Source organism: Berkeleyomyces rouxiae (genome assembly GCF_048999995.1).
Source record: "Berkeleyomyces rouxiae strain 22BRR77 chromosome Unknown BrBRR77_ptg000001l, whole genome shotgun sequence".
NCBI classification, from domain to species: Eukaryota; Fungi; Ascomycota; class Sordariomycetes; order Microascales; family Ceratocystidaceae; genus Berkeleyomyces; species Berkeleyomyces rouxiae.
In genome coordinates this window covers 3008083-3024789 of record NW_027396491.1, presented here as the reverse complement: position 1 = coordinate 3024789, position 16707 = coordinate 3008083, and the positions used below count along the sequence as shown (strand labels likewise).

The 16707-nt window shown below is 52.8% G+C and overlaps 5 protein-coding genes across 5 annotated transcripts; 2 read left to right on the top strand and 3 right to left on the bottom strand.

Annotated features, from left to right (window-relative positions):
• Positions 1-1591: 1591 nt before the first annotated feature.
• BROUX77_000865 (uncharacterized protein) lies at positions 1592-2602 on the bottom strand (the record flags this gene model as incomplete). Its single annotated transcript, XM_073753516.1, has 1 exon — positions 1592-2602. The coding sequence occupies one exon, from the start codon at positions 2600-2602 to the stop codon at positions 1592-1594; it is 1011 nt and encodes a 336-aa protein (XP_073609100.1).
• A 2481-nt stretch (positions 2603-5083) lies between these two features.
• On the bottom strand, positions 5084-5881 carry BROUX77_000864 (uncharacterized protein; the record flags this gene model as incomplete). Its single annotated transcript, XM_073753515.1, has 1 exon — positions 5084-5881. The coding sequence occupies one exon, from the start codon at positions 5879-5881 to the stop codon at positions 5084-5086; it is 798 nt and encodes a 265-aa protein (XP_073609099.1).
• Positions 5882-6848: 967 nt separating this feature from the next.
• On the top strand, positions 6849-9491 carry BROUX77_000863 (uncharacterized protein; the record flags this gene model as incomplete). The annotated part of the gene is made up of 2 exons (XM_073753514.1): positions 6849-9216; positions 9292-9491. 2 exons carry the CDS (start codon positions 6849-6851, stop codon positions 9489-9491), a joined length of 2568 nt encoding a protein of 855 aa, XP_073609098.1.
• A 1318-nt stretch (positions 9492-10809) lies between these two features.
• Positions 10810-12664, bottom strand: BROUX77_000862 (uncharacterized protein; the record flags this gene model as incomplete). Its single annotated transcript, XM_073753513.1, has 4 exons — positions 10810-11197; positions 11277-11956; positions 12138-12341; positions 12506-12664. The coding sequence occupies 4 exons, from the start codon at positions 12662-12664 to the stop codon at positions 10810-10812; spliced, it is 1431 nt and encodes a 476-aa protein (XP_073609097.1).
• A 985-nt stretch (positions 12665-13649) lies between these two features.
• On the top strand, positions 13650-16695 carry BROUX77_000861 (uncharacterized protein; the record flags this gene model as incomplete). The annotated part of the gene is made up of 7 exons (XM_073753512.1): positions 13650-14329; positions 14386-14584; positions 14641-14851; positions 14915-15187; positions 15242-15961; positions 16029-16424; positions 16484-16695. The coding sequence occupies 7 exons, from the start codon at positions 13650-13652 to the stop codon at positions 16693-16695; spliced, it is 2691 nt and encodes an 896-aa protein (XP_073609096.1).
• Positions 16696-16707: the final 12 nt, after the last annotated feature.

Sequence of the window (16707 nt, the reverse complement as noted above, 5' to 3'; positions counted from 1 at the left end):
TCCCGAGTCCACAGTCAAGCACCAGAAAAGGAGGTGCAAGCCCAAAGCCTCAGGGCAATTGCCCTGTTGCAGTGTGGTTATGTCCACTAGAGGCAATAGCCCCAGTTAGTGTCCGCCCCATACACGACTACACGCGCCGTACATCTATGAAATAGTTGGTTAGTTACCACAGAGTTGTTATTTGTAAACATGCACTGCCATTTTTGAAGCACTGCATACATACATTTAAATGCATATAGTTGTGTACATATGTACATACATACACATGTACACATGCATCTGCTTGAAAAGTTCTGCATACTACCGTGTGCTCCCCGGACCACTTGTGGCAAAGCTTGCGACTACCACAGCAACACCTGCAATGTGCACCGTCTGATGATCCGCGGGTGACCTACCCTTTTTATGCTGCTTTTCCTATACATGCCATTTCATTCAACTTCCCTTCTTCCACGTCAACGTGACGGCAACAGCACCTCCTCATTCTGGAATGGCGCATGTCATCGTGTGTCATTTTTGAGGGGGGACCATTACCTGGCGCCTGTCTTGCACATCGTATTCCGTTCCGTTTCCTTTTAATTGAGAATCCTTGCCGATCATGATGATCTGGAGAAACGCCACCCAGACCCCAGGGTTTGTATTAGGGTCTGGCGTGATGGAACTCATGTGCGAAGACGGGTTGAAGAACACCGCAACTGATCAACAATAACGAAGGTATTAGTTTTACTCCTTGGATAAAGACAGCAGGAAATACACATGTTCAATACAGCGACGATTCAATGACTATGAGACGTGAGAGCTCAAGGAAATCAAGTCAAGGCCACACACAACAAGACCATAAAAAATCTCCGAAAAGAAAACATGCCTAGAAGCCAAGCCAAAGTCAAGAGGGTCTAATTTTGAGAAAAGACATGGCGCATTGGTGAGACCAGACCTCAGGAAGCAGAGCAATTTCAACATTGTGTTTGCGACTGTTCTAGACCTCTTCTCTGTCTCATTCATCAGTTGACTTGCATATTCATCCTGGGCCTTCTTTGTCGCCTAGGGAGAGGCGTCTTTTGGTGTGGCTTACTGACTCTGAACGACATGGCATGACACTCTCAAGTGACGGGAAGGCCTCTAGAATAGATGGGTGCATTAAATAGGCATAAAACGACTAGATATAACTATGGGACAATCCGTATCCTTCTAACTAGTATATGGATCAATGTAGTGATGAGCTTTTCTGTGTGATGCTGGTATGTGATAACATGGAGATGATGGACGCAGCGGTGCGCTTTTGTTTGGGGGCTGCAGAAAAAAGGGCCCATTTTGAGTTCGTTCGAGTTGTTCGGATAACAAAAGGAAACTAACAAGGAGTATTTTGTTGTGCTTGGCTTGCATTGTAAGTCTTGCAGCTCTTGTGTCACGGCAGTTGTCTTGTCTTGGGGGCTAGTTTAACCAATCTGGGGCAGGTTTGACGATGACGCACGACAAAGACAGGCAAGCCACATCGCACATGTATCATGTGAATACAACCTCTGTGCGCCTCTCTTCCTCGGCGACGTACGAGTCACCTCTGCAGAAGACGCATTACGCTTCCTATTCCCCGGCGTTACTCGGCCACCGGACGCTTCTTCATCTTCTGCGGTGTTCGTAGCTCGCCCGAAACGCCGGCCAGATGCGGCGGCAGGCTACGTGTACGCGTGTGGTACTGCGCCTGTTGCGGGAACGGGTAGCCGCCGCCGGCATCTGCGCCTGAAGTATGCAGCGGCCGGCCGCCTGCCAGCGCCAAGCCCAGCCCAACTGGGTCTTCTGCGCTTCCACCGCTGCCGCCTGGGACCCACGCCGTTGTGCTGGGCGGCGGGCCGTAGGCGAACGAGAGCGATCGTGGCGTTGTCAACGACGGTCGCCGCCGCTGAGCGTAGGCGAAGGAGTGTGACGCCGGGCGTTGCGGTGATGTATGGGTTCGGAAGGGCGCGCTCCAGCGCCGCTGTGTGTGGGCGTGTGTATGCATGGACGCAGCGTCGCTGTATGTGTCGGTGGCCAACAGGTTTGGTCCATACTGGCGGCCGCGACTTGGCCCTGCTGACGTTGGGGTCGAGCACCCTGATGACTCTGCGGTAGTGGTGGTCCCGGCGCTCTCCAGGCTTTCGCGTTCTGCCGCCTCGCTTTCGGCGGGCAGCTCGTCTACCTGGTACAAATGTTGGGAGTGTTGCGACAGTCGGCGGCCCGCCATCATGGGGATGAATGTGTGTGGGGATGGGTGCTGAGCATTAAGGGCCTTATTGAGGGCTGAGGCATCGGAGTCAGCATTGTTGTTGACACATTTTCCCAAGCGTTTCAGGTCCTGTGTTTTCTCGTTGTCAATGGCGGGACTTGACAGTGAGCCCCAGCGCCGTCGCAAAAGGTGGCGGAAGTTGAGTTTCGATCGCGAAGAAGAGCGGGTTGCCGAGCGAGACGAGGGAGTCCGGCGGACTAGCCGGGGAGAATCTGGTGTCGGGTATGTGGATTTTTGGCGGTGGTTGTGGTGCTCGGCTGGAGGCGGTTGTTTGGGAAAGGGCTGGGGATTGCTGAATATGTCTTCAAAGGCTGTTGCGACAGCTGAAGAGAAGCTAGGCGGCATCGTGGCTTGACTGGAAGGATGAACAAGGATTGGAGGCGGAAGCAAGAGAGTTGAAGAAGAGCCTGCAGTGAAACAGAAAGCAATGACGGCAAGCTGTCTGGTCAGAGCAAAAGAAAATACTCCAAAAGATACGGGCAGTCCAGGATATAAGTATCGTGATATAGGGTGCGGAATATAAACGCTAGGTCCTTGGCAAGTGACATAGATGAAGGGGGGGGGCTATATAACCAAATCAAGTGTCGACATATAGGCCTCACAGCTCACCACCACAACCGCTGCAGACGGACCCAGACAGAGAGAGAACAAACCCACCCACCACGCAGGCAGGAAATGTCAGGATTTTGGGCAGGATTGGGCGGTCTTTTGCCCGAGTAACTAACTAGACGGACGGAACAATGAAAATTGCACACAAGGCAGACCAAATCAATACTCGAACGGTGAAGACACCACAAGGGAGGGAGGGGACAATGGACAATGGGCAGCGGAGTAGGCGAGAGAGCACGAGAGGTGTAGCAAAGAGGTGGTGCCGGTGGAGGTGCCGGCCATGAGACAGGGCAATATGAAACCAAAACTGGCTCGCGGCAATTCGATACTGGCGGAAGGATATAGCCAGAATGGCACGAGCAGGGAAGAGGGGCATGGGCGGGTAAATACAAGACCCGAACAAGACCCAGGCGGAACAGGACCCTATGGAGCTGGCAATGGATTACAATACAAGTCTGCAGCTGAGTCCTGGGTGCCTGGAGCAGTAATTGTACATGCTGTATGAAGCACCTGGAGCAAGTGTCTTGGGCCGTTTCGACTTTCAAACGCCAGGCGCAGTAGGCCGTGGCGCAGATCTCAATGTCAAGAGTCCTTCCGGGCAGTTTGAGCGATCCACCAGCTACAAGTTGGAGAGAGAGCCCGGTAGAGCGCATGCATAATTCTGTGCTGTCACAGAACTGGGCCAGTGGTTGGAGGGTTAAGGTATGATACACAAGCTGAGGCTGCATAAAAGCGCATGCATCGCACCATCTGGGGCTGAATGCAGAGAAGAGCACTGCCCGAGACCGGGACTCCACGACTTTGGGCGAAACTACCACTGCAAGCAAGCACAAGTCAAGCACAAAGTGAGTGCACATGTGCCCCGGTCTACTACGACAATTGGGTCGGTGATGTGCACTAGAGTCTGCCTTGCGCATCCATCCTTCTCCTCCCCTCCCCCGCCTCCCTTTCGCTTGGCCTGTTATGGATAGAGAGATCCAGGGAACAAAGAGAGCAGAACAAGGAAAAAAAGACATCGGCGCTTTCAGGTCCAGGAGGGGAGACAACGTGGTTAATGCAAGCCTGGGGATGCACCCACTCAGCCGCTATGGCCAGGTGCATGCATCCAACCTCATCCAGCTGGTTGATTGCCCGGTTTGTTCGGTGGTGTGACAGCAGGAGTAGCAGTAGTTGACTAGTGTCAAAGAACCAGGAGTGCCAGGAGTAACCACCTTCTGCCTGAGAGTAGTGTCTGTGGGCATCTTGGAAGCGTATGGACAACCGTGTTTCGCTTGCCTCCTCACTTACACCCTTTGAGACATGTGAACCAGTCCAAGAGCCTGCTCCTGCACCCAATCATGGGCATGTTTCGCAGGAAAAAGGAAACACATCTTTGGCCATTATCCGCTTCAGTCAACCCCATTGCCTGTAAAGGGATCCCATCGCACGGCTTGGACGGTGGGCGGTGCGGCAAGCAAGACAGGAGGACAGAGGAGCGGAGAAGGGGGGGAGCACAAACCCTATATGTTGTCGTCAAGGTCGCAGTGGCCGCACAATGCCAAAAAGCCTGTGCACGTCTGCCAGTCGACAGAGTTTCATTCTCACTGCTACGCATTCCGGGCGTTGTAACAAATGACCTCATTTGGCACTTTAATCATGCCTTTAGTCCGATATGGGCATCAACTAGAGTCACGTGATAGCTAGGGCTGTATTCATAAGGGTTAATGTCCTTGAGAGTCCGCCAGCCGCCGTGCTCCCATCTGCCCTCACCGCCTGGCCGAGCCAGTGCCAGAGAATCCTTGTTACATGCATGCCGGGCATTAGCAACTCTTGATGCAGCTGGAGTTTCGTTTCTCGCCTCTCTTCCTCTTGTCTCCGCCTGGCTGGGCGCCAAAGTCCAGACCTACCGCAATGGCCGGTGCCATGGGCTATTGGCTGTTCTGCAGATATGTACATAAAACAATGTCTGTATTGTTCTTCCAACTAACCACGAAATCCGCAAATATCCCCAGGGCCATTCTTGACGTTGACTCGGGGACTCCCATGCCGCGTCTTCTAAAAAGCCTATGTAACAAGAAAAACAAAGTAAACGACGCCTAAACTCCATACGCAAGCAATAAAACCCTGTCGACCCGTGAGTATATCAGAACCACACAAACAACAACATCAAGCAAAGTAGGCACAACTGCAGTTGCACTGTCCTTCTGCCGGCATTGGTTATGCCGTGCCGACCCTGGCCTAGGCTGTGTCCATTGTGTCCATATCCTCATCCATGTCCACGTCCACATTCTGTCCAAAGACATCCTCCAACGTGCCGCCCTCGACTCCGTCTCCGCCAACATCCTCGTCCTTGGTTTTCTCCACGCCCTCCATGGCATCTTCCATCTCATCATCCTCGTCATCGTCGCTGCTTTCCTGACCCTCTTCTTCCCAGCGGTCGGCCAGGCCCCAACCCAGACCACTCAGAACGAACCGTTCGCTAGGCAGCCTCACGGCCCAATCGTTCTGCGACACCTTGGGCAAGGCGACTTTGTTGCGCTCGCGGGCCAGCTCCTGCAGCCACTCTTTGCTCAAGCCGCCGCCCGCGCCTCCAGCGCGGAACTGGTATCCTAGCCGTGCGGCAATAGCCAGTTTTATAGCCGTGGCCGAAACGACGGGCTCAGCACCAGCTGCAGCCGACGTTGCCTGTTTCCCGGATGTGATGGGATCGTTGGAGAGATGGATCGCATCGCTCAAGACAGCCGATGTGTGGCGGTAGGCAAAGTCCATGAGGATTAGCGGCACGCGTGATTCGTACGAGGTTACGCCCTGCGATGTCAAGAGTAGCTCGATGACGCGCGAGTCGCGTGGGCGCGGCGCCGAAGAAGGCTTTTCATTGGTGTTGCCGTCGCCGTTGCCGCCGTCAGCCGCTGTATCGTCAGTGGGGTTAGTGGTTGAAGCGCCGTTGATGGTGGAGGTAGAAACAGTTGGGTCGGTGGTCATGGAAGCGCCGGGCGTGCTGATGCCGTTTGGTTGGCTTGCTGATATCGAGGCCATAGTGATTGCTATGACTGTGCCGATGCTGCCGCCGAGGGTTGGAAGTAGAGAAATATAAGGACGAACTGGTTTCGGGTGGAGCTTTGGGGTCGGCGCGTCGACAAAACGAAGGACTACCAAAGGTTGCGATGCCAGAAAAGATCAGAGGGACGTCTGGTAGAAGTCGCTACATCAAGGATGTGAATGCGAGGCTGGCTGGTTGGGATCCAATTGTGATGGTGCCCAGCAGAAGTCGTGACAAGAAATGTCAAGGCGCATAGCTTGCGATAGCTTATTGCAACAAGTCCAGTTCAGCCTTGTGATGGTTGGACAAAGGAAGCCTGCATGAAAGTGGATTGGATGTCTAGATAAGATAAGCGATAAGATAATACAAATTTAATCACCTGCATCTGACTGTCTCTATCACTTTGCATAGAGATAACCCTAGCACTTCACTTTTTGACATCCCACTCTGAAAAAAAAGTACCCCGCGCTCAGCGTCACGAATGTGAGTTCGTTGACTCATGAAGAAAGGCAACGTGGAACGATTATCAGCACTGAAAACGCCAATTGGCGAGACAAAAATAGCCTGGCCGTAGACTCACATGTTTGTCCGAGCTAGTATTGAACATGAAGACTCATAGGGCAGAAAGTGCCGATGCAGGAGTAATGCTTTTGGAACCAAATGCATGCTGAGTCATTGGCTGAGTTTCCATGCATTGCGGTGGAATTTTACAGTCCTTTTTAGAGGCCGAACAGGACTTTCAGAGGCCAATTTCGGTAGTTATAGACAGTAGAAAAAATATTTATGTATTAACTAGTTATTCTGCTGACCCAGTGGAATTTAGCAGTTGCTTTTCTTAGGTCAAGACTCGGCTTGTTTTCATCTCACAATCTTGTGGTACCTTCCATCTTCTCTCACCATACAGACCCCTCCGCCCCTTCTCTCTTCTCTTGCTCATTCCACACAACAAAAACGCCGTCGATCATGGAGACCATTCTGCCGCTGCCGTTTGTGGTCAGCGTTTCTGCCTCGGCCCCGAGCGAGGGTCTGACGGCGTCTGAACTGTCTATTCTGGGCTCTGTGCTATACGACTCTGCTTCCAGCATTCCCAAGCAGACATCGCTTTCCAAGGCCTTTGTCAATGGCACCGGCCTCGCCTACGATGAGGTCGCTACGCTGCTGGATCAGGGCGTCGGTGCCGTGCTTGTGCCGGCTGATAGCATTGCTGAGTTTACTGAGTTTGGCTCCCGCGTGCTACCCATTGTTAAGAGCACCGCTGACATCACCTCTGCTTCGCTGGTGGAGGTCTTTGATGCTGCCGCTGTTGATGTTGCTGCGCTCAAGGCTCAGGTCAAGGCTGCCAAGGGCCCTGTGTTTGTCCAGGTTTCGGGCTCGACTGCCGCCGAGCTCACCAAGACGCTCGAGGTTGCCAAGGCTACTGGAGTCATTGCTGTGCTGCCGTCATCAAGCCTGACTACTGCTGCTGAGGCCGAGGCTGGTGATAGGCTGCCTTTAGAGAAGCTCTTTGCCCTGTTTTGGAAGAGCGACCGGACCGATGGTCTTCTACCCACTGTCGTTGTCGACGAGCGGGAAGTTTCGCTGGGTCTGGTATACAGCAGCGCTGCCTCGGTTAACGAGGCTGTCAAGACTGCCGCAGGCGTCTACCAGAGCCGGAAGCGCGGCCTGTGGGTCAAGGGCCTGACTTCAGGCGACACACAGGAGCTTGTCAGCATTTCGCTGGACTGCGACATGGATGCGCTCAAGTTTGTCATCCGCCAAAAGGGCCGCTTCTGCCACCTTGAGCAGTTTGGCTGCTTTGGTGAACTGCGCGGCTTGTCGAAGCTCGAGGCCACTCTCAAGGCGCGCAAGGAATCTGCCCCTGCCGGTTCATACACTGCCAGACTCTTCTCGGACGAGAAGCTACTACGTGCCAAGATCATGGAGGAGGCTGAGGAGCTGTGTGATGCTAAGGATGCCGAGGAGATATCGTGGGAGGCTGCTGACTTGTTCTACTTTGCCATGACCAAAGTTGTTGCTTCGGGTGTCACTCTGTCCGATATCGAGAGAAATTTGGATGCCAAGAGCCTGAAGGTTAAGCGGAGGAAGGGTGACGCCAAGGGCAAGTGGGCAGAGAAAGAGGGCGTTGCTACAGCTACTCCTGTAGTCCCCGCGGCCCCTGCTCCCACCCCCGCCCCGGTTCCTGAAGTTGCCGCCAATGAGCGCATTTCCATGAAGTGCATCGATGCTGCCAAGGTTCCTGCTGCCGAGATCACCGAAGCTCTGAAACGCCCTGCCCAGCGGTCTCCTGACGCTATTGTCAACATAATTACTCCCATCATTCAGGACGTCAAGAACAACGGCGATGCTGCTGTGCTCAAGTACACCCGCACTTTCGAGAAGGCCACCACCCTGGAGTCGTCCTACCTGAAGGCTCCCTTTGCTCCTGAGCTGATGAACCTACCCGTCGAGACTAAGGCTGCTATTGACCTGTCGTTTGAGAACATTCGCAAGTTCCACGTCGCCCAGAAGGAGGACAAGCCTCTTCAGGTCGAGACCATGCCCGGAGTTGTCTGCAGTCGCTTCGTGCGTCCTATCGAGGCTGTTGGTCTTTACATCCCCGGCGGTACCGCTGTTCTCCCCTCTACTGCTCTGATGCTTGCTGTGCCCGCCATGGTTGCGGGCTGTGAGCGTCTAGTATTCGCCACACCTCCCCGCACCGATGGCAAGCCCACGCCCGAGGTTGTCTATGTCGCGCACAAGACCAACGCCGAAGGCATTGTCCTGGCCGGCGGCGCACAGGCCGTTGCCGCGCTGGCCTACGGCACCGAGTCGATTCCCAAGGTCGACAAGATTGTTGGCCCCGGCAACCAGTTTGTCACCACGGCCAAGATGGTCATCAGCAATGACACCAACGCCTGCGTGAGCATTGACATGCCTGCCGGCCCGTCCGAGGTGCTCGTCATCGCCGACGACAACGCTGTGCCCGCCTTTGTCGCGTCGGACCTGCTGTCGCAGGCTGAGCACGGCAAGGACTCGCAGGTCATTCTCCTCGGCGCCGGGTTGAGCGCCCAGCGCCTGCAGGAGATTGAGGACGAGCTGCACAACCAGGCCATGGCACTGCCGCGCATTGACGCCGTCAGAGGCTCCATCAGCCACTCGGTCACCATTCTTGTCAAGGATACCGATGAGGCAATGAAAATCAGCAACGAGTACGCTCCCGAGCATCTGATCCTGCAGGTCGACAACGCTGAGAAGCTGGTCGACCAGGTCAAGAATGCCGGCAGCGTGTTCATTGGCCAATGGACGCCCGAGAGTGTCGGCGACTACTCTGCCGGCGTGAACCACTGCCTGCGTAAGTCCCCTATTCCCTTCCCTTTGAAACTCTTCCCAACGGACAAATTACTAACACGCTTCCGTTCCAATACAGCTACCTACGGCTACGCCCGCCAGTACTCTGGCCTCAACCTGGCGTCCTTCGTCAAGCACATCACCAGCTCGAACCTGAGCGCACAGGGCTTGAAGAATGTTGGCGGCGCAGTCATGGAGCTTGCGCGCGTCGAAGAGCTCGATGCCCACAAACGGGCTGTCGGCATCCGCCTGGACTATATTAACAAGAACAAGATCTAGAGGGCAGAGAGGCAGAGAGAGGGGAGCTTCTTTTGGGCTGTATTAAAACAGATTTTTCTTTTTCGTTGGGCGTGCGTTGCCATGAGAAGGTCATGAGTAGATGTTTGTTTATGATTACCGATCGATTTCCTTAAAAAAGACCTTTATGTGTAAATGATGCCCATAGTAGATGTGGCCTCGTTCATGAATATATGAAACTGTGCGTGTTTTCATCTTGCCTTTGCTCAAGTACATAGTCTCATGATTGTCGTGTAGAAATGCTACACATTGAGGTTGCTTACGGCATCGCTACACCATCAATGTCACAACATCCAGCCAGCTTCAAGTGTTGTATCTTTGGTCAAGACCAAATAGAACGACAGTACTAAAGCCAAAGTGAAATGAATAAATGTATAGAGGAAAAGAAAAGAGCAGAAAGGCACGGAAGCAATAAAAAAACACCCACCCTTTCCTCCCCCCCAACTCTAACGCTTTAGATGTGGTGATACAACAGAAGTACACAAACACGGCGGTCTTTTTTCTTCCCTTTTCTTTTCAGTCTTGGGATGTGAGCCTAAGCAAGAGCACAGGCGTCTGCCACAAGAAAACAAAGAGAAGTAAGGAATGAAAGAAAAAGGGAACAAAATACGCCTTTTTAGTTTTGTTTCCCATCGGCCCTCTTCTTCGGTTTATTTGCCCCTTCCTCTCCCGCTTACCACACGGTCTTTTCCTTTCTTGCGTTCTGCTTCCTTTTCCTCTTTTTTTATAATCATTCAATCGTACATTGCTTCGGCTGGTTCCTTGGGCTTGAGTCGCCATCTTTAAAAAGGACGTACACAGGAACTAGTTATGACAAATGGTCTGTGTCATAAAAGAAAAAAGATGAGTCTGGCTGGTTTGGTTCACATACGACATTTGTGGGACAAGGGATAGAGGGTGTGTATATGGAGAGAAAGTGAGAAGGAGGTAGAATATATCTTTTCAGCCAGAAAAAGAAATGTAATAAAACAATGGGATATAAGATGGAAGAGAGGTAGAGGAGAAGGTAGAGGTAGCGGTTATGTAGATAGATAGGTGGTGAACCAAGGACAAAGACCATATGTATAAAACGCCTGCACCTCGGAAGCCCAGACAGACAGACGACCAAGTAACGAAGGAAATAATGGAAGGAAAAAAGGAAATGGAAACCGAATTCAAGGAAAGGGAGAGGGCACATGTGCTAACCCAGGCAGTAAGAGTAACCAAGACACGAGATAGCAGCAGATGATTATGGCACGACAAGAACAAGAGATGACACAAACCCCTCCTTCATTAGCCTAACTCTGGGTTTTGTTCAAGCTTAGAACTTGGGCTTCATGGTGTTGCGCAGTCTCTGGTAGTCGAACAGCGCCTCAATGCTGCCGACGGCGCTGATGGCAATGTCCTGATCCCACAGGTGGCGGCTGGCAAAGTCCATGACGTCCTTGTCGGTGATCGCGTCAATGGACTTCTCCATTTCGGCGGGCGACATGCGGCGACCGGTGGTGATGATCTGGCGGCCAATGTCCTCGGCAACGGCAGTGGTGCCGTCCAGAGACAGCAGAATCGAAGCCTTGAGCTGGGCCTTGGCACGCTCAACCTCGGCCTGGCCAACGTTGGTGCACAGGCGCATCCACTCACGGATGGTGAAGTGGACAAGATCGTCGACGTTGTCGGTGTTGTCGCTCACGAGGTAGATACCCCACAGACTATGAAGAGAGAAGAAAATGTTAGCATTATTCGTGTGTCGAGTCCCGACTCAATCAAGGGGGCCTATTTTGTTCGTACCCAGTGTCGCTGTAGCTAGTCGAGAAGGACATGAAGCTGTTTGCCAGCTCGTTCTTGTGCAGGAAGCCGCTCAGCTTGCTGCCCTGGTGGGGGGCGTTGCCAAGAGCCTTGTCGTAGTTGCCGACGATGGCTTGGGTGACCAGGGCGGTGAAGTAGTCGGGAGAGCTCCAGCTAACACCCTCGACGGCGAGAGCAATGTTGGCACTGGGCATGGTGTCGTCGCGGATACGGACATCGGAGCCAATGAAGTCGGCCTTGGGCTTCTCGGTGGCGTAAGTCAGAGGGGTGCTGACGGGAAGACCGGAGAAGTTCTTCTCGGCCAGCTCAACCAGCTTCTCGTGGGGGATGCCACCAGCACCAACCAGAACCATGCGGTCAGCAGTGTAGTTCTTCTTGATGTAGTTGGTGAGCTCGGTACGGGTGATGTCGCGGATGTTCTGACGGGGGCCCAGGATGGTCTGTCCCAGGGACTGGTGCTGGAAGGCAGTGGCGTGCAGGTGGTCGAAAACGACCTCCTCGACCTGCTTCTCGACCTCCTCGGACTCACGGAGAATGACATCACGCTCGCGCTCGATGGCGGCCTCCTCAAGCTTGGAGTTCTGGAGGATGTCGGCAAGGATGTCGACGCACTGGGGGACGTCGGAGTTCTGGGCCTTGGCGAAGTAGACGGTGTTCTCGCGCTGGGAAGACAAACAGGTCAGTCGGGGAAATCAATGGCTGGGCGTATTTTTCTAGCATGTATTTGTGGATCGGCTGGACGGAACTCGGGATTCCGGAGTCAAGAGTGGCCAGGAAAAGCCAAGAAAATTTGTGTATCGGAAAGGAGGGGGTTCACGTCGGATTCGGACAAAGGGGACTCACCGAGGTGTAGGCGTTGAGGTGACCACCCATGTTCTCAATCTCCAGCTCCAGCTGGTGCTGGGTGCGGTGGGTGGTGCCCTTGAAGGCCAGGTGCTCGAGGAAGTGGGCGGTTCCGTTGGTCTCTGGGGTCTCGGCCCGGGAGCCGGCATCAATCCAGACACCGACGGTCGAGGTCTGGAGCCAAGGCATGTGCTCGGTAGCGACCTGCGGAGCAAATGGGAATATGGTGATTAGTAATGGTCAAATGTGACAGGCCAATGGGCTCCGGCGGGCGGGACACGGCGGGTCTGGAGTTGGCGAGGCCGGGAGCAGGCCGGCAATAATCGGGATGGGGGAGGGACTCGAGGGGGCGGATGGCATGAGCTTACCGTCAGGCCGTTCTTCAGGGTGGTGGTCTGAGTCTTGCCGAAGACGCTGCCGGTAGCAGCGGGCGACGCGAGGCCCCGTCTCAGAGACTGAGAAAGACCGGGCGCAGCGCGGCTGCGAAGCCCGGTGGACAGGTTCAGAGCTAGTCTCCGCGACGCCATTGCGAAAGCGACTGTGAGGATGGGGCGGCAAGAAAGGAGAAGTGGAAGAAGGAGAAGAAGAGGAAGCCGGCAAAGGGTGAGAAGGGCACAAGAGGTGGGCGAAGCGTGAAAGGAAGGCCGGTCGGCTGGACAAACAAGAATCTTCTCCCAAAAAAAAACACTGGATAACACAAGGCAGTGAGTGGTTTGATGAAGTGATTTTCTCACTAGGTCCACGGCTAAGCTTACTGGAGGTTCTTTCTGGGTGCCTTGCTTCCCAGGCCAGGAAAATTCTAAAAAAAACATGCTAACCCACGCACAGAATTCCGACCTGCTCCGAGCCAGACGAGCTTGTGGCGCGCTGTGGCGCCGCCAATCAAAGGCCCAGGATTTGAAAAGCCCACCCAGCGGCCCCGCATTCTGCCCAAACAGGGTTGAAGCCAGGAAAAGCTAGAATAAAGCAAAATTTACCGGGGGAAAATTGGTGGCTCAAAATTGCCAGCCAGCCGTCACATCGCAACAATGCTCGCGTCCGCTTGGCCGGTCGGCGGGGCGTTTTGCGCAGTGCTGGCTTGGCTGCGAGAAGATTTGACAGCGCATGGATGATTGGTGGTTTGGGGGTTCTGTCGTGTCTCCACTATTTCTTTTCTTTTTGGTTTGTCTTTTTATCTGCTCTGCCATTGGCTGATGCCCGCCATGTTTATCAACTACATATGCTGGATAGTTGCATATCTTATCGCGGGGGAATGCATGGAGTTCAACCTCACAGCAACGTCATTATTCAAGTTGCTTGTGATCAAGACGCTTGCCCCCTTTTCCTCAGAAGCCAGAGCACACTCAACCTCCACTGACACCTTCTTTTGCAGTTAGATACTCTTTCATTACTAATAACCACTATTACTACCGTTGTTTTACATTGCCATCGTTGACGTGCCGTGCTGCGTGATTTGTTGTACAAGCTGTTTACATCTCCCTCGCTCGACTTCTCTCGCCTCTCAAGCCAGCCATGACCGTTCTTGAACAAGCCAATGTCACTCAGGGCCGGGAAGAGCAGGCCTTTGTATCTCACTTCATTGCCCCACCCTCAGTGGCGCCCAGCGACGATATCCCGGTCCACCTGGCAAGTTACCCACCACTAGCTCAAGTCACTCAGCTACCGGCCCAAGAACTGCCATTTATTGCCGTACTCGAGATACCGCCATTGAGACTACATGAACAGTGGGAGGTTTCGTTGTGGAGCCATGTTGGAAGTAATGAGTACTGGCATGAGATTCCAATGTCGCCTCTTGTACTACCAGAATCATCTCCGCCAATCCTAGGCTTCCTACAACAGGCTTCTGACAATGTCTCGCGCCTTGTGTTCGCACACTCAGTGGCTCTCGACAGGACCTTCAGCTTCACCTTCAAATACCGCTCGGGTCCAAATCAGCCGTGGCGATGGATAAAGGAAGAAACGGGCATGGCCGATGGAACCGTCATTACAACTGACCTCAAGACATCAGAGATCCCTTCAAATATTACCGACATAATTAGACATCTCAACCCTGCCCTAACTGTAAAATCTCGCACTAGCCAGTCTCCAGGAGCCAGTGTTTGGAGACTTCAGCTTGATGTGGATGCTGAGACGCCTATAGAGTCTGTTTTCACGGAAACTTCCATTGGTATCCCATGGGGAGGATGCGTTAAGTAAAGCTCACCGAATAATGCACACAAACATCCTTAAGCTGACATCTAAGCTCAAGATCCTTTGGCCTCGCTCGGGCTTCCGAGCCGTGGTTGTGTCCGGTACATGGAAAGGACATACTGACCAGCGATAAGCCTATCATTCTATCATCTTTCCTAAACTCCAAGGGCGCCAGTCTTGTACTCTTGGCTGTTAGTGGTGTGAACGATGTAACCACATTTATCCAGTCTAAACCAAATGGAAGTCTATCGTTTTATGTAAGCGATATTTCCTTTCTTGTATTTTGTTTTCCATTCTAACGATTTGGTGATAGACTCGAAATGATGGGGAAGTAAGCCAGTTGGCTACCCTAGTTGTAGCCGCATGTTACGAGGTTGAACATGCCATCGCAGCAGCAGTTTACGAGGCCAGACTTTTGGTGCAAGGATTTAGTAGCGCACCTGCCGAGACCCTCGAGACTGTGGCCGCAGAAGATGAAGCTAAGGTTATGTGGAGAGAAACCTGGTATGATGGGCTGGGATATTGTAAGGATAACTTCCTACAATGTATAAATGCTGCGGGAATCACATACTGACGCTCTCCAACAGGCACTTGGAACGCCCTTGGCCAGCAGCTCACTAACCAGAAGCTATATGATGCCTTGGATCAGCTAGCTTCAAACAACATCAACATATCTTCGTTGATCATAGACGACAACTGGCAGTCAATTGATCGAAATGGCAACAACCAGTCTATGTTCAGGATGACTCGGTTTGAGGCCCTAGCTTCAGCATTTCCCGAAGGCCTCAAGAAAACCGTAGCCAACATTAAATCCAAACATCCACATATCAAGCACGTAGCAGTGTGGCATACGCTTCTCGGTAAACCTCACATGTGTATAAGCTCTAGAGTCACTTACTAACTAACTGCTACAGGATACTGGGGTGGCATCTCGCCTGATGGAGAAATAAGTAAGAAGTATCAGATAGTTGAGGCGTCTCGAAAACACGACGCGGGCAGTTCTATGCACGTCATTTCAGCCAATGATGTCACCCGCTTCTATTCTGACTTCTATTCCTTTTTGTCTTCCTGTGGGATAGACGGCGTCAAGACTGACGGCCAATGCATGATTGACGCCTTCAACACGGCCCGTGACCGCCGATGTCTGAGTAAGGCATACCAGGATGCTTGGTCTCTAGCCTGCCTCCGATGGTTTAGCAACAATGCTATTTCCTGCATGTCACAAACGCCACAAATCATCTTTCACTCACAGTTGCCGCGCACCAAACCGCCGGTCGTAGTGCGCAACTCTGATGACTTCTTCCCTCATGTGCCGGCATCACATCCGTGGCATGTATGGGCTAATGCCTATAATAGTCTGTTGAGCCGCTATCTCAATGTGGTTCCAGACTGGGACATGTTTCAAACCGTCCATGAGTATGCCGAATTTCACGCCGCAGCTCGCTGTGTGAGTGGTGGCCCGGTGTACATCACAGATGCTCCTGGCGAGTATAACCTTGGTTTGATCAAGAAGATGACGGCTGAGACAATACGGGGACGTACAATTGTTCTCCGGCCTAATACCGTAGCAAGAGCGGCCGATCCGTACGTGGGATACCACGATAATGTTCTACTCAAGGTCATTAGCTATCATGGTAAGTCTCCTCGTCTCACCCACAACTCATGCATCTAGTTAACTCATCCGCGACTGTCTGCATTTAGGAGAAGCCTCTGGATATCCCATCATGGGCGTGTTCAACGTCTCTTCACGACAACTGACCGAACTGGTGCATCTCACCGCCTTCTCGGGTATTCGCAAGTCTTCAACTCACGAGTACATTGTGCGTGGGTTTAACTCTGGCAAGACATCTTGCGCTATGAACCCCAGCCATCCTTCTTCCGTCTTCGGGGTCTCCCTTGATGTGCGTGGCTATGAAATCCTCACAGCCTACCAGCTTTCGTCTTTCAAGGGCAGACAAGACACCGCAGTTGATGTAGCTACGCTGGGACTCCTGGACAAGATGACTGGCGCTGCGGCTGTGCTCAGTAACAGCATTATACAGCTGGGAACAGGGAGAGTTCATATTGAAGTCTTCATCAAGGCCCTAGGCATGCTAGGTAAGACGACCCTGTCGAGACAGATGATGAGATGGGATACGATAGCTAACACGGTGTAGGCATCTACATCTCCAAGCTACCTCACATGTCTATCGACAAACATTTCCTTGTTATCATGATGGGTCAAGTTATTCCTTCCCACACGGTGTCCATTAGCAACGTTAACCCCAACATTCTCGAAATCGATGTTGAAGGTGCATGGAAAGAGATGGAACTCCGCAGCGGTTGGTCCAACGAGGTACAAGTCAAGATTTACTTTGATGTTGTGTAGGCAACAAGATGG